This window comes from Canis lupus, chromosome 21, assembly GCF_003254725.2.
Source record: "Canis lupus dingo isolate Sandy chromosome 21, ASM325472v2, whole genome shotgun sequence".
NCBI classification, from domain to species: domain Eukaryota; kingdom Metazoa; phylum Chordata; class Mammalia; order Carnivora; family Canidae; genus Canis; species Canis lupus.
In genome coordinates this window covers 24,529,887-24,545,882 of record NC_064263.1, presented here as the reverse complement: position 1 = coordinate 24,545,882, position 15,996 = coordinate 24,529,887, and the positions used below count along the sequence as shown (strand labels likewise).

Here is a 15,996-nt window from a genome sequence, read left to right as displayed (position 1 = left end):
AAAAAAGTCAACATCACTGGTGTTGGCAATGATGTGGAGAAAAAGAAACACTGTAAACTGTTAGTGGGAGTGCCAACTGGTGCAGCAACTGTGAAAAACAGCATGGAGATTACTCAAGAAGTTAAAAATAGAACTACCTTATGACCCAGTAATTGCACTGTTGAGTACCCCAAAAATACAAAAACACTAATTCATCCCTGTCAAGAAAGCCCCACTTTTATCTCTTCCTGTGTTTATAGCAGCGTTATTTACAATAGCCAAGTTATGGAAACAGCTCAAGTGTCCATTGGTACACGAATGAATAAAGAAGTGTGTTTGGGCAAGGGAATATTGTTCGGCCACAGAAAAGAAGAAAATCCTGCCATTTGCAACAGCATAGATGGAACTAGAGAGTTTTATGCTAAGCAAAATAAGCCAATCAGAGAAAGATAAATACAGTGTGATTTCACTCATAGGTGGAATTTAAGAAACAAAACAAACGAACATGGTGGGGGAGTGGGAAGGGGGAGAAATGAGAGGAAAACCAAGAAACAGACTCTTAACTATAGAGAACAAACTGATGGTCACCAGAGGGGAGGTGGGTGGGGGGATGGGTGAAACAGGCGATGGGGATTAAGAAGTGCTCGGTGCTGAGCCCTGGGTGATGCATGGAATTGTTGAATCACTGTATCGTACACTTGAAAGTAATTTAACACTGTATGTTAACATGTTAATATGTTAACTATACTGGAATTAAAATTAAAAATATGTCACTAAATTGAGCATTCAAAAAAACCCTGGTGTATCAATATTATTGTGACAAATATATCGTATTCATGTAAGCCATCATAATACAGGAAACTTAAAAAAATACAGAAAAAAATCATACAGGAAACTAGGTATGGGGTATATGGGAATTTTTTTTATATGGGAATTTTGAACTGTGTTCCTAACTTTTCTGAAAATCTAAAATTATTCTACAATGTAAAACCTATTTTTAAAAAATCAACTAAATACATTTGTTCTGAAACTTTTTTTTAAAAAAAAGATTTTACTTATTTATGAGAGAGAAAAAGTGTTGGAGGAGGTGGAGGGGCAGAGCGAGAAGGAGAAAGAGTCTCAAGCCCACTCTGACTTCGCACTGAACCTGGAGCTCCAGCAGGGTTCCCTGTCACAACCTTGAGATCATGACCTGAGCCAAAACCAGGAGTTGGACCTTCAACTGACTGCCCCACCCAGGCGCCCCTGTTCTGATAACTTTTCATTAAAACTAATTGCTGGGCAGCCCTGGTGGTGCAGCGGTTTAGCGCCGCCTGCAGCCCAGGGTGTGATTCTGGAGACCCGGGATCGAGGCCCACATTGGGCTCCTTGCATGGAGCCTGCTTCTCCCTCTGCCTGTGTCTCTGCCTCTCTCTCTCTCTCTGTATCTCTCATGAATAAATAAATAAAATCTTTAAAAAAATAAAAAAAATAAAACTAATTGCTACTTTCCTGGGGTACCTGGGTGGCTCAGTGGTTGAGCATCTGCCTTTGGCTCAGGTCATGATCCCAGGGTCTTGGGATCGAGTCTCACATCAGGAGCCTGCTTCTGTGTCTGCTTATGTCTCTGCCTCTCTCTGTGTGTCTCTCATGAATAAATAAATAAAATCTAAAAAAAAAAGAAAAAAGCTACTTTCCTTTAAAATTCTGAGTTGAGGAACACCTGGGTGGCTGAGTGATTAAGCATCTGCTTTTGGCTCAGATCGTGATCCTGGAGTCTTGGGATTGAGTCTCACATCAGGCTCCCTGCATGGAGCCTGCTTCTCCCTCTGCCTATGTCTTTGCCTCTCTCTCTCTCTCTCTCTGTCTCTCATGAATAAATAAAATCTAAAAAAAAAAAAAAAAAAAAAAAATTCTGAGTTGAGTGACCTTTATCAGGTTCACAGAATCAGCCCCTGTTCTTCCAATTCTTCTATTGGCTTTTCTGTGAAGCAAAACTGAGCAGGAGGTTTGCTTAGGCAGGAAGGACTACCACTCCCAGAGGGCCCCTGTGCGGTTGTCAGAGCAACCAAAGAATGCAGACTAACAGCCCTGCTGGTGTCAGGATTACCCAAGGACTGAGTGCCAACCAGCCATGGGCCAGGATTATTACTCCGTGCTCCAGATCACTCGAAATTCAGAGGATGCCGAGATCAAGAAGGCGTAAGTTGGGGTTGGAGTGAGGCTTTCGGGGTGTGTGGAGAAAGCCCCACCTTTATCTCTTCCAAACTGAGCTTTCTTGCACAGCTTAAGGCAGGCAAGGTAAACCTTGTTTTTTCTTGCATATTTATAGCCTGGGTTTGGACTAGGTCAGAGTTCTCAATCCATCATCCTTTATCCCCTCTACTCTGTCTCCCCTCCTGGATATGCTGGTTTTCCTAGGAATAAAAATCGAACAAAGGAGACATTTGAACTTTATCCTGATTATGGAGAACCAAAGGAACAGGAAAGTGACCTGGCCAGATGGATGTGTTTCAGATTTTATTCTGGCAATTATAATGAGTTTTTGATGTTGAACTGCATTTCTCAATACTTTCATCAGGTCATGGGGACTTTGTGGTCCATTTCCAAGAAAGTCAAGGACAGGAGTCAGCACATTTTTATGAAAAAAATGTGGTTTTGGGGGGCACCTGGATGGCTCAGTTGGTTAAGCATCTGACTTGATTTCGACTTGGGTCATGATCTCGGGGTTGTGAGATTGATCCCTGCTTTGGGCTCCACATTGAGACTGCTTGGGATTCTCACTTTCCCTCGGTTCCTTCCCACTACCTCTGCACCATCCCCCCACCCTCCCACCCCCACTCCCTGTGCTTGCTCTCACGTGTGCTCTCTCTCTCTCTCTCAAAAAAAAAAAAAAGTTTTTTGATGAATATTTATTGAGTGCCTACCCTATGGTTAGGTGCAGTGGTAGCAGCTGGAGATATAATCATGAATCAGATACGCAGCTTAATTTTGGTGGTGAATACAGATGTTGAATAAGTCATAAGTGTGATGAGTGTTACAGAAAGGGAAGAACAGAATGCTATGGAAACTTATTTTAGGAGACAGACTCTTTCAGAGTCTGTCATGATAACCAAGGCAGAAGATGAAGCTTGAAAAAGGATACTGGGCTGGAGAGAGGAGAGAGAATGGATTTAGCTATTAATTGGGTCATTGAAGGGTAAAGAAAAAGGGAGGAATCTGGGATAATATAGTTAATTAAGTTGGGTAGTGATACAGTTTTTGAATGTGCAGATACTGTTCTGAGAACCTTCCATCATTATTTCATTTAATCCTCACAACTCTGAGAAGTAGGTACTGTTATCCCAAGGCCATGTGCCTAGTAAATGGCAGAACCAGTATCCAGACACCATGCCTACTGTGAGTCAGGTCCTGTAGGGCATTTATGTGGGGTAAGGGGAGAGAATCTACAGTGTAGCTGGAGAAAAAAGACACAAACTCATGAGACAATTACAGAACAATTCAGGATATTGTGTGATGTCACCCACTGCTCAGAGCATCTCCTTGGCCAGTGGAAGCCATTTAGGGAGAGGTCACAGGAGTTGGAATGCAGAAATACATGCCCAGCTTAAACGCTGGAAACACCCAGGCCTGAATCTAGTTTCTCCTACCTGCTAGCTGTGTGACATGGACAAATTAACCACTCTGAGCCTCTGCTTTCCCATCTCTAAAATAATAATTATAAGGTTTGGGGCACCTGGTTGGTTCAGTGGGTTGGCTCAGGTCATGATCCCAGGGTCCTGGGATTGCTCCCTGTTTCCCCCTCTCCTGCCATCCCTTCTGCTTGTGCTGTCTTGCGCAATCTCTCTCTCTCCCTCAAATAAATAAATTCTTTAAGAAAAATAATAATTAATTATAAGGGTTGTTGTGGTATTGACATGGAATTTTAAAAAAATATTTTATTCATTTATTCATAGAGACACAGAGAGAGAGAGAGAGAGAGAGGCAGAGACACAGGCAGAGGGAGAAGCAGGCTCCATGCAGGGAGCCTGACGTGGGACTCGATCCCTGATCTCCAGGATCACGCCCTGGGCTGCAGGTGGCGCTAAACCGCTGCCCTTGACATGGAATTATATGAGATAAAGAACATGAAATGCCCAGCAATCATTTGTAGCAAAAAATCATGTCATATAAAGAGTGATTAAAAGAACCACATGTATTTCATACAATAGTTCTTAACCCTTCTCTCTCTCTCTTTTTTTTAAAGATTTTATTTATTTATTCATAAGAGACACAGGGAGAGAGAGAGGCAGAGACACAGGCAGAGGGAGAAGCAGGCCATGGGACTCGATCCCAGGTCTCCAGGATCACACCTGGGGCGAAGCGGCGCTAAACGGCTGAGCCACCCAGACTGCCCCATTTTCCCCCTTCTCTCTTATAACAACTTTAAGAGATGAGTCCCATACGAGAGCACCTAGATTTTGATGCCCCACCTCAAATGCTGAATGTATAAAATAAAGAAAAGCACTGTGATGATTCCTAATTGCCCAGCTATTTACCTTCTCAGTATCTCTCATTCGGTCTAGGCTGCTGCATCCAAGCTGTGACTCCACTCCATCTTGCCCACTCAGGGAAACAGAGTGGTGGCACTGCAGGGCAAATATTACAACCACTCAAATTTATATGAAAATGGAACTCTTCTCAAACCTACTTACTTTTACTTGTTCTCTCCATAACTGATTTTGACCTTTGTAACTGAGAAGGGCTGGTTTCAAAGCCTCAAGGAGGTCATGACAATTGTCTTGAAGTCAATGAAGGTATACAAAGTATATTAGAGAATGAAAATGTGTTTGGTTTTGGGCTCGTTGAGTTTGTGGGGCCTGTGGGATATTGGAGAGGAGATACCAAGATGGCAGCTGGATACAGAAGTCTGGAGCTCAGTGTCCTAGTTTCAGAGATTTGGGAGTGGTCAGCGAGTGAGTGGTACTCAAAGCCTTGGGATAGATGAGCCTGTGCACAGACGGTATGTGGAGTGAGAAGAAAAGGAGCAGAAGGGGTCACTAGCATAGAAGGCGTGAGCAGGGCAGAGGAGCTGCACTCTGACCCAGCAGAGGGTACACAGGGTCAGATTTGTACTAAGCTGTTCAGGGGCCTGCACTGATGCCCTCCTTTGGCTCCTCCAGACCCATTCCCTACCTTTCTGTAACCCTGCTTTCTGCACTGGAAGCTGGGCCATCTGAACTGCATCGATAGATGCCCTGGCCTTCAGACTTCCTAATGCATTCCCCTAAAGACAGCCCAAGGCAGGTGGTTGGGAGGGAGGAGAGTAGGACTGGGATATTTATTCCCAGCTCCCTTCCTATGAAGGCTCTTCAGGTTGGCTATATTCCTTAACTGAAGATGACAGCTCCTGCCAAGGGCCCATCCACATACACTCCTGTGGGATTTTGTTAACTTCTCCCTCCACTCACTCCTATAGGCTCGGGTGGTCAGGATGCCTCAGGGCTCCTGGCCTCGGGCTACAGCATTGTCCCCTGTGGTTATCCTCCCTAATTCCCACACTTTAGTGAGTGGCCCCTTATTAAACCATCCACAAATCACCCACTTCCTGACAGCTCTTTGCTCCTGGAACACTGATGATACAGATTTTCAGAAGCTGTAGGCATCGCCTCACTGAGTGGTGGGATTGGGCAGATAAGAAGCCGAGAAAGGAATGAGCACAGAAGTGGGAGACAGGTAAAAGGGCCTGACATGTGCTGAGTGCCTCTCTGTACCTGGCCCTTTGATATCTTATTTTACCTAGTCTTCCCAAGAAGCCTGTGTGTCAGTTCAGATATTAGGATTAGATTTGCAAGAAATGTACTGGGGGAAATACGTGTGAGGGTGAAGGGGGACCAGCAGTGTGCAGAGAGTGACTTCAGACCCCAGAGCAGGAAGAAACAGCTGGATGGGGAGGGCTGTGTGTGGAGTGGTCTGGAGAAAAATCACAGCTGGGTCATTCAGTAGGAGTCCTGAGGCAGAGGTCACATGTTGGAGGGGTCCTGTGTCCTACAGGAATGCACCAGCACTAACATCCCCACCACGCTTAGGCACTGGCTGGAGCAATGTGAGAAAGGGTAGACTCAGCATGAACACCCAGGGCAGGCAGCTACACTTTTCACCCACTGGGTTCTCTTTCAGGCCATATGAGCCATATACCACCTTGGCCACTACAGCCCTGATTTTATAGCTGAGAACATCAAAGCAGTAGACAGCAGAGCCAGCTCTGAACCATGATCTGCACCTCAGGCCCGTGTATGACTTATGTGAATCTTCCCTCCTCTAGGTACCGGAAACTGGCCCTTAAGAACCACCCTCTCAAGTCCGGTGAGCCTTCCTCAGCAGAGACATTCAGGCAAATAGCAGAGGCCTACGATGTGCTGAGTGACCGTGAGTGACCCCATGCATTTCTGCTGCTCACCTCTATTTTGATATCATTCCTTAGGTCTCTGGGTATTGGACTTTCTGAGGGGGCCCAACAGAGAGTAAGCATTCTTCTTCCCTGCCTAGAGTCTGAACAAACTTGGAAAGAAAATAGCTTGGGGATGCCTGGGTGGCTCAGCGGTTAAGCATCTGCCTTCCGGCTCAGGGTGTGATCCTGGAGTCCCGGGATCGAGTCCCACATCGGGCTCCCTGCATGGAGCCTGCTTCTCCTTCTGCCTAAGTCTCTCTCTCTCTCTTTCTCTCTCTCTCTCTCTCACAAATAAATAAAATCTTAAAAAAAGAAAGAAAGAAAGAAAGAAAGAAAGAAAGAAAGAAAGAAAAAAAAAAAGAAAGAAAGAAAGAAAATAGCATGCAGAACTGCTTCTCTCTGTAGTCACAAGTGAAGGTTGACATGGCATGGAGAGCCCCTGATTAAGGTGATCTGATCAAACAGTCTCAGTTGGGCAGGACCTGGATTTCAAAGCTCTAGGATTGGCAGCTCTAGAATTCTTGGATTCTAGAATTTCAAGGTGCTAGGATTCTATTTGCCCCAGATAAAACAGTAGCAATGATGATGAGGTTAGCCAAATTCCAGGACAGCAGCCTGACTGGTAATCTCTAGATCCTTCCTCCAGTCCTCTCCCACTTCATGGCCCCCAGCAGGTCTCCACCTTTCCTGGCTCCCCTCCTGACTATAGAATCATACATAGATGCACCCACAATGAAATTAAACCCCTAACTTTTAGGGTCTCCCTCCAAGAATGCCAGATAACAGGCAATTTAGAAATAAGGTTGCTTTTACCCTTTTCTCTACCGTGTATCTCCCTGCTTCCCAGCCCAGCAGCTATCTTAGTTGCCAAGGCCGGCCCCCTCCTCAAGGTGACACATATCCACAGCTGTGAAGAGAGGCATCTATGACAAGTTTGGAGAAGAGGGCCTCAAGGGCGGAATTCCTTTGGAATATGGATCCCAGACCCCTTGGACAACTGGTTACGTCTTCCACGGCAACCCTGAAAAGGTTTTCCATGAGTTCTTCGGAGGAGACAACCCCTTTGGTGGTAAGAGGCCCAGCCTACCCGTTTGCCTTACTGGGAAAGGACAGAGCTATAAAAGGTGCTTTTCTTTAAATCCTTTTGTTTTGTTTAAGAAATAGATATAATGTATGGTAAAAAAATTTTTATTAAAGAAGAAATAAATTCTAGCCTTTATTCCTTCTCCAGAAGCAGCCACTTCCTTAATAGTTTATCTATCCTTCCAGAAATTATCTATGCATTTATAAGCATGTATTAATCTTTACATATAAGCCTTTAATTAAGGAAAAAAGACTTGTACACACTGATCTTTTTCACTGAGTATATCTTGGAGATTATCTTATTATATACCATATTATATACAGATCTACTTCATTCATTTTAATAGCTGCATCATATTTCACTATACAAGATATGTTAGATGAGTATATGGATGGATGGGTGGATGATCCCAGGTCCCAGACAAACAGACAAAGAGCTGATTTCTGAGGCTCAGGGTCATCTTGCAAGGACAATTACCCTTCAGACCTGTCTTCCTGTCTCCAGGTATGCAAATTAGAGTCTATGTTTCACTGCCTGTTCCCCTGCAGCCCATTCCCCAGGCTGTCTTATAGCCTTTCAGCATTTCAAAAGTTCTCTCTTCTCCATGTTAATGAAAAGCGAGTTATAGTTGACTGCCTGTCTACCTCAGAGACCCCTCCCACCATGCATTGCCTTCTCCTGTCTGCCAGAAGAAGCTAAGTTTATGAACCCCATGTGTGACTGGACAAAGCAGGGGACTTGGAGTCAGGCCTGTTTCAAATCCATGCACTGCCACTTATGAGTTGTGTGATTCTGGGCAAGTCTCTTCACTGCTCTGAAACCTCAACTTCCTTACTGTTAAATGGCTATAATAGTCCATTCCTCACACGTCATTATCAAATGAGATAATGCACTTTATAAAGCCATTATGAACATGGGCTTTGCAGACTGAAAGATATCATACAATGGATCTGTCTCTTCCAAGGACAGGTACAAGGAAAAGAGGCAGCTCTGAGGAGCCAAACCAAGCTTATAAGAGGCATTACTTTCAAGGTTTGGGCCCCTCAGGCAGTGCTCAGAAGCTATACTGCCACAGTGCTTCACCCTAGGGATTCTGTGTCCCATCTCCCTGCAGGGCCAAGAGACTAGGCTTTCCTATATAACCTGGATATTGGAGTGTCTACCTGGTACATCACCCTGCTGGGTGAACAAATAAATTCAGTGACACAAGAAGGGACTAGGTAATTCACAGGCCTCTTGATTAGTTATCACATCATAGTGGGGCACAGTATGGTGCTGCTGCCTTGTTCTCCCTAACCTCAAGTCGTACCATTCTAGCCTGTGAAGTTCATTCATGGCACTGACCATAAAAGATAGAGTATAAAAAATCTTAATTATGATAGCAACCCTTGACTCTACAGAATTTACAAAGGGCTTCACATATAGCAATAAGCAGTGGTTCAGGGTACAGGTTCAAATTGTCCTGGGTTCAGATGGACTGTGGGACTGTGAATATTTTCTTTGGCCTCTCTGGCCAATGAGATAATAGTATGAAGAGCTGAGACCAGCCCCTGATGCAGAGTAAGCTCTCCGCAAGTTTTAGCTCTTCTTCATCATCTTGTTATTGAATCCTAATGGTAGACAGTGGATCAGGCATTATTACTCCATCCCACAGACAGGAAAACTGAAACTGAACAACTACATAGCCCTTGAAGAGACAAGGGCTCTTTGCACTGGGATGGAAGGGTAGGACAGCAAGAGGGGTTACAGGAGGGAGAGCTAGGCAGGGAAAAAAAGGAAAAAAAGAGCTTGGTAAACTCTCAAATTTGTTAAGAACCACCTCTGCCCCAGCCGTTTATCAGCTGCTGACTTCATAGAAACTTGAGTCTGGGGTCTCTAGTGGTCTTGGGCTGGGTTGGATAGTGAGGGAGAATGGAGCCTGGGGAAGGGACCTAGAATGGACCCTCCCTGCTGCAAGCTAACAGCTGGAGTCATTTCTGACATACCAGAAGCTACCACCAGAGGGCACTGAGACAGCCAGCCCTGCGGGGTACTTCCTCAAGTTTATTGGGGAGGGAGTCAGAAAGTGCGGGAATATCCAAACTAGGGGATGACGCAGTGGGAAGTGGCAAGGAATGATAATCATTAGATCTGCAATTGAGGACAACTTTTTGGCCTGGCCTAACAGTCTGAGTCTGCAAGGCAGGAATGGGATGCTGGGTATTACACTTGGGGACTGAAGAGGTATGTGCGTGGAGGTGTCTATGCGTCCAAGTCCCTGGAAACAATCTCTCTTACTCCTCTCCTCTCCTCACCTCCTGCAGAGTTTTTTGATGCAGAAGAAAGTGAGATAGATTTGAACTTTGGGGGGCTCCGGGGCCGAGGAGTCAAAAAACAGGACCCCCCAATTGAACGAGACCTCTACCTATCCCTGGAAGACTTATTCTTTGGTTGCACCAAGAAAATTAAGATCTCCCGAAGGGTAAGTACTTGGCTTGCTCCTACTGGGAGCTACTACCTAGCCCTTCCCCAATCTTACAAGCAACCTCCTCCCTGTCCTCACCGGAGACTTCAGATATGGTCTCTGATGGAATCATAAAATCTCAGATTTGGAGACCTAGGATAATAGAATTTTAGAAACTTTTTTTAAATATATTTTTAAAGATTTTATTTACTTATTCATGAGAGACACAGAGACAGGCAGAGACATATGCAGAGGGAGAAGCAGGCTCCCCAAGGGGAGCTTGATGCGGGCCTCGATCCCAGGATCACACCCTGAGCCAAAGGCAGATGCTCAACTCCTGAGCCACCCAGGCATCCCAGAATTCTAGAATCTGAAGTTGGGACAATTGAGGGTATTAGCCCAATTCTTTCCTAGTGTAGGAATCTCCTCTCCAGTGTTCCTAATGGGAACAGGGTCTTTTCCTTTTCAGTTGAGCCCCATCCCTGTGGGAAGGTAGGCTCTGAATGGGAGGAGTCTCTTGTGAATTCTGCCCTCTGCGCATTACCAGACCATATCCCCAGAGCTTCATCAGTGTGTACGCCCCATGAGTAAGAAGAAACAGTATGGGCATGGAGGGTGGGCTGGGGGACAGTCCCCAAGGGGTCTGATTGAAGACCTTCAGTGCTCTAGGGTAGAGTCCTTGGGTTGGCCCTGTCCTGTGGCCCAGCCCTACTAGTAAAGCACATGAACAAGCCCTCCTAACACCTTTGCCCAGAAGAAGAGATGCCAACTATGGCCAACTATGGCCATGCTTTCCACAGATGGCACCCATCTGGGCATGTGATTGGGGAATGGATGGATGACATAATAGGCAATGCTCAGATATACTGACCTCTGTGGTCTTTCTCCCTTCATGATTAAGAGACCAGCCGTACCCTCAGGGCCAGAGCCTCTGGGTTGGGAGAGAAGACCTGGGTATGTGTTCATTATGCATTTGTTAGTGGCGAGGGCCATGTGGTTTCTAGGGCTGGAGTTGAGGGCTTGATCAACTCATGGTAACTGCTTGGCATAACAGGCCCCAGCCCCATGACATACCTGTCATCCTGGGATAATAAATTCTTGGTTCCAGTGAATGAGGTGAGAGTGGGAATGGCTCAGGGAAGGTTTTCTCTGTTGCTGGAAGAATGAACCTGACCATAGAACCCCCCATAACATCCTTCTCATGTGAAAAGGCCAGCTGGGAAATCCCAAGCAAACCTCCCCCCTGCCATCTGGCTGCAGGTGCTGAATGAGGATGGGTACTCCTCTACTATCAAGGACAAGATTCTTACCATTGATGTGAAACCTGGTTGGAGGCAGGGCACACGGATCACCTTTGAGAAGGAAGGGGACCAGGTAAGAAGGAGGGAAGTGACTAGGGCCAGTCCTAGTATCAGTCACCTGGGCTTGCTCATGGCTGGGAAGACTGACGGGGAAGGAGGTGACGTATTTTGCTGCCCCTGTGAGGCCTAGTTTGGTTGGGAGCCCAGTCTGCAGAGTGGGTAAGATGACCCCCAAAGTCTTTTACAAGGAACAGAGCCTCACAATTCCTCTGTGAGTGGATAGCCCAAGGCTTTTCCCCATTTTGCAGAATAGGAAACTGAGGCCCAGAGAGGGTAGGGATTTGCCCAGGGCAAAGAGCACAGGAGCTCTTCCTGATTCTCTTTGGTGCTTCCTAAATAAAGCCCAGCTATAAGAGCTATTCAGAAAGTACTTATTAGCTAATAATTTTAATACTATTTAATATCTTAGTGATAATCACTTTTTCAAATAAAAATATAAAATTATTGTTGGAGGCATACTGAATCCTTAAGTCTGAGAAAAGGCAGAGTGATGGTGTTTTCAGAGCCAACAGAGAATAATTCCTCAGCCCATACTTCTGCTCCCTTTCTCACCTGTAAATCATCTACTTCCAAAACACTCCCTTCAGGACCCAGCTCTCATGCTCCCAGCTCTGGGCAGCCTCCCCTGACCTCCCCACCTGGGTCAGTGCCTCTTCGGCTCCCTTTACCACCAGCCTGAGCATCCTGAGGACTGTGTGTGTCTGTCCCCACCCCCACTGGACAAGGGAGTTCTTGTGGGGAGGGACCAGTTTGACTCCATCCCCAAGTGCCCAGAAGAGACCTCAGAAGAGTTTTGGTGACTTAATAAAGCTTGGTCAGACAGAGGCTTGCAGGAAGTTGTCTTCAAAACTTGCAGCTCAGTGTTTGGCCCACTACTTGAGGAAGCCTCTGCTCCCCTCCAGCTGAGTGAATCCTTTTGGGCATGCTCCATAGAGGAGAAGTAGTGGGAGGGCTGGATTCATCAGAGTAGGCTTCTCAGAGAAGAGGCTATGGAACCAAACTGTAAAGGTCTTTCCAGAAAACCTGGTTTAATCTTTTCATTGTTCGGATGAAAACATGAAGACCAGTAGAGGCAGGAACTTGGCCAATGGCACACAGCCAATTAGCACTTGTCAACCCTTGGACTCTTCTGCCCAGGGCCCCAATATTATCCCAGCCGACATCATCTTCATCGTAAAGGAGAAGTTACACCCTCGCTTTCGCAGGGAGAACGACAACCTCCTTTTTGTGAACCCCATTCCCTTGGGCAAGGTAAGTGGGCAAAGTGGAGTAGAGGTGGGCAGATGAGAACGAGCAAGCAGGCCTCACTCTGCACTTACCCCACTGCATGGTGTAGGCCTTCAGAATGAGATGAGTGCACACAGAGTCTTTGTAGCTGTCTTCAGAGACCTCTGTGTCCTCATAATCCAAGCAAGGAGTAGCACCAGCCTAGATTTTGCCTTCCTTCCCCCAGCCCACCTACAGGCAGTCACTGGGTCAATTCTGCCATGGTCTACTTCTGTTGGTCCCCACAGTCCGGGTCTGAGCACCTGGATCTGCCCAGCAGGCCCTTTGGTGGCCATCCTACCTCCTTTCCCATCTCCTCTAGGCTCTTCCTTGCACTCATCTGACTGTGCCACATGCCTGTTTAAGCATCTCAGGTGGCATTCAAGGCCCTCCACACTCTGCTCCCGCTGATCTATCCCCTGCACTCCAACCAGTGTGCCCCTTGGAGCTCCTGTCGATTGGGTGCATTTTCCACACCTCCACGTTTGTGCTAGGCCCTCTGCTTGGAATGCTGTATATCCACCTTGTCTAACTGGCAAGCTCCTTCTCACCCTTATGACCTGCTACCACCACTGTGTAGCCCTCTTGTCCCACTCCAAAATGGTTTGGGGGGCTCTCCTTGGCTCCTGCAGACCCCTTTACTTCCCTCGATCATAACATATGTCATCATCAATCTTACTTACCAGACTGTGAGCTCCTGAGGGCAGGTAGTTGCTTGGCTCGCTCTCCTGTGAGACCTTGAACATTCTTTTGTCTCCTCGAGGCGGGGCTCAGGACCTGGCACTGAATAAGTTCATAAAAGTGCCTTCTAAACAGAATGGCCATGGCAATCTCCCCTAATCCCACCTTTGGTCCTGATGTCCCCTAGGCTCTAACCTGCTGCACCGTGGAAGTAAAGACACTAGATGATCGTCTGCTCAATATCCCCATCAATGACATTGTCCAGTGAGTGCATCTGTTTGGGCCCTAGTTGGCAGAAGGGCTGGCCTGGGCCTTAGAGGGTAGTGCTACACTGGTCAGCCTAGTGCAATTCAGTTTTCACCAGACAGGACAAATCCAGCCCCAGTTCTGGCCAAGCTGCATTCACCTGGTAAATGGAGTGCATTTTTCTAACTGGCACAAGGCCACTACAGAGCCCAGAGGCCCCCCCCATGTTGGGCAATCTTGGTTGCCTTCTGAACCTTTCATTAGTGTTCTGAGTTGTATCCCTTAAGTCCTTTACAGGAAAGGCCCTCTGCATGGGAAGCTTGAATCAGCAGTTGAGCACCCCCCACCCCAACAGAGGTGGAACCTCTATTCCTGAAACCCTCTTAGAGATTCAGTGTAAATAGGTTTTCAGGGGGCAGGCTGTCTGAACAAGCCACTCCCCCTCCTCCTTGCCCATCCTGTTCTGGCTGAAAAGAAACACCTGGTGGAAGCAGTACAATTGCCCCATGCCTGAGGTTATACGAGCAGGGGCAGCATAGGATCTGTCAAAGTGCTGTTTGGGGGGGCCTCTAATTTCCCTTCTTTCATCCTCTGTCTCAGTCCCAAGTATTTCAAGAAGGTGCCAGGTGAGGGGATGCCACTACCTGAGGACCCCACGAAGAAGGGGGATCTCTTCATTTTCTTCGACATCCAGTTCCCTACCCGCCTCACACCCCAGAAGAAGCAGATGCTGCGCCAGGCATTGCTGACATAACTCTGGTGGCTGGGGGCTGGAGCTGGGGAGAAGGCTAGCTGAGCCTTATCTCATTCCTGCCTCAGGATGTGCAGGGGAGCCAGCCCACTGCACAAATGTGAGGATGGGATGGCATGGGACTTTTAAACTGACACAATAAAGATTTATTTCCTATCCTCCAGCTGCACTCAGGAGACTGGAGGGAAAGGAGCTTCATATATCCCTTCTTTTGGAGCAGAGGGAAGGGCAGGGCCCAGGGAACCTAGAACCTGGGTCCCTGTCCAGGTTTGTGAGTATGGCCAGGTCCCTGATGGTTCAGGCCTGTATGCTCTCCCCTTGACAGAGTGGGACAAAATTGTGTGGCCTCTGTGGGTCCCCACTCTGCTCTGACTTCTCAGGACACAAAATCTTTAGCAGGGGCAGTCTCTAGATTGGGATGTGGTCATACTGTAGACAGGAAACATGGAGAAGAAAACACTTGTCAAGGTCACACAGGGCAAAGGTGTCACCAGAACCTTGAAGGCCACTTCCCAGACTCACCCTGCTTAGATTCCACATAAAGGACAGTGTTGGAAATGGCTTTGGTCAATTCTCAATTGACCAACCTCAATTCTCATCTCTGCAGGGGGTCCTGGGCTGCCTCTAGGCAGGATGGGTCTACTCTCTGCCCTGCCACTGACCCCCTGGATATTACCACTCATAACCTCCCTGAAAGGCTGCTTGTGAGGACTGTCATCGGTGTGGATGTGCTTGGTGAACTCAGATCTCAGGGTTCTAGGATTGCTGCTGATATGGCTGCCAGGCCCACATGGGTCTGTGTGGGGGGCACCTGCCTCACCGACCTGCCTTCCATTGGTCAGCAAGTGTGGCATGCAGCTCTTCTGTACCAACTCTTATCTTCTGAGTTAGGTTTGGGTTAGGATAGGTCCAAGCTTATGAGAATAGGTGGCCACTTTTGAGGGACTTCAGAGGTACCAGAAAAGGCCCCCCCATATTGTTCATATTGGATTCCCCTATTCAAAGCACTCTTAAGTGTTTTTCTTAAATGGGGGATTCAGTGGTACCAATCAACCTTTTTAAAGACCACTGGGGAAAACATGGGACCAGGGTTCTAGGAAGCACCTCTGCAGTCCTTCAGTAATGTGGGTGTTGGGAGTCAGACACCCCTCAGATATATGCCCTTGGGCAATTCACTTGGCCTCTCTGAGCCTTAGAGCAAAGATTACAACCCTGATCTTGCAGGCCTCGTGGAAATCAGATGAGGACTCTGTCTCTGAGGCATGGCCTCAGGGGAGGAGTGGTGGTAGCTGTCCTGTGGCCAGAGCAAGCAAGTGGGTGAGGGAGGGTGGGGCTGGTATTAGGAAACTCCAGGACCCCAGGTCTCCTCTAGGCCAGCAGGAAAGCCTGCCTCTAGCCTTTCCCTCATGGCAAGGCTCTGAGGGAAACCTGATGAAAGACCTTTATGAGATTTCTATTACCTCAGTGATCTTCAGTGCTACCTCACCTGGCAGGCAAAGCAGGGCTTGTCGTGTATCCATTTATTGGGTCTGAAGACTGGTCACTAAGTTACTGAGGCCTACTCATACGCTGTCCAGTGGTCTCTGCCACCTACCCCAGCTCCTAACCCAGGATCATGCCCAGAACCATGAAGTCTGGTGGCCTTGTGTCCATCCTAGTATCTGGGACACAAGGCTGGTGACTCAGTCAGCTGACAGACATGCCTAGGGGAACAAACTGACCTTGATTCCTCTGGTGCAAAACAGGGAATCACCTGCCTCATAGGCCTAGTGTGAG

The 15,996-nt window shown here is 47.2% G+C and overlaps 1 protein-coding gene across 5 annotated transcripts; it reads left to right on the top strand.

Moving 5' to 3' along the window:
* The first annotated feature begins 2,002 nt into the window (after positions 1-2,002).
* On the top strand, positions 2,003-14,378 carry DNAJB13 (DnaJ heat shock protein family (Hsp40) member B13). 5 transcript variants are annotated; one of them, XM_025459041.3, is made up of 8 exons: positions 2,003-2,160; positions 6,263-6,366; positions 7,296-7,457; positions 9,776-9,933; positions 11,176-11,289; positions 12,414-12,527; positions 13,411-13,487; positions 14,070-14,378. In XM_025459041.3, the coding sequence occupies exons 1-8, from the start codon at positions 2,093-2,095 to the stop codon at positions 14,221-14,223; spliced, it is 951 nt and encodes a 316-aa protein (XP_025314826.1). In that variant the 5' UTR covers positions 2,003-2,092; the 3' UTR covers positions 14,224-14,378. The 5 variants fall into 5 exon arrangements, with proteins under 5 accessions (XP_025314826.1, XP_048954851.1, XP_048954850.1 ...); XM_049098894.1 differs by having other exon boundaries at positions 2,141-2,160; positions 7,236-7,512; XM_049098893.1 differs by having other exon boundaries at positions 2,141-2,259; positions 7,236-7,512.
* The last annotated feature ends 1,618 nt before the right edge of the window (positions 14,379-15,996 follow it).

Coding starts and splice junctions, on each gene's coding strand:
- DNAJB13 (XM_025459041.3), top strand. CDS start 2,093: ATGGGCCAGGATTATTACTCCGTGCTCCAGATCACTCGAAATTCAGAG. Junction 9,934..11,175: donor AAATTAAGATCTCCCGAAGG/GTAAGTACTTGG, acceptor ATCTGGCTGCAG/GTGCTGAATGAGGATGGGTA. Junction 12,528..13,410: donor ACCCCATTCCCTTGGGCAAG/GTAAGTGGGCAA, acceptor GATGTCCCCTAG/GCTCTAACCTGCTGCACCGT.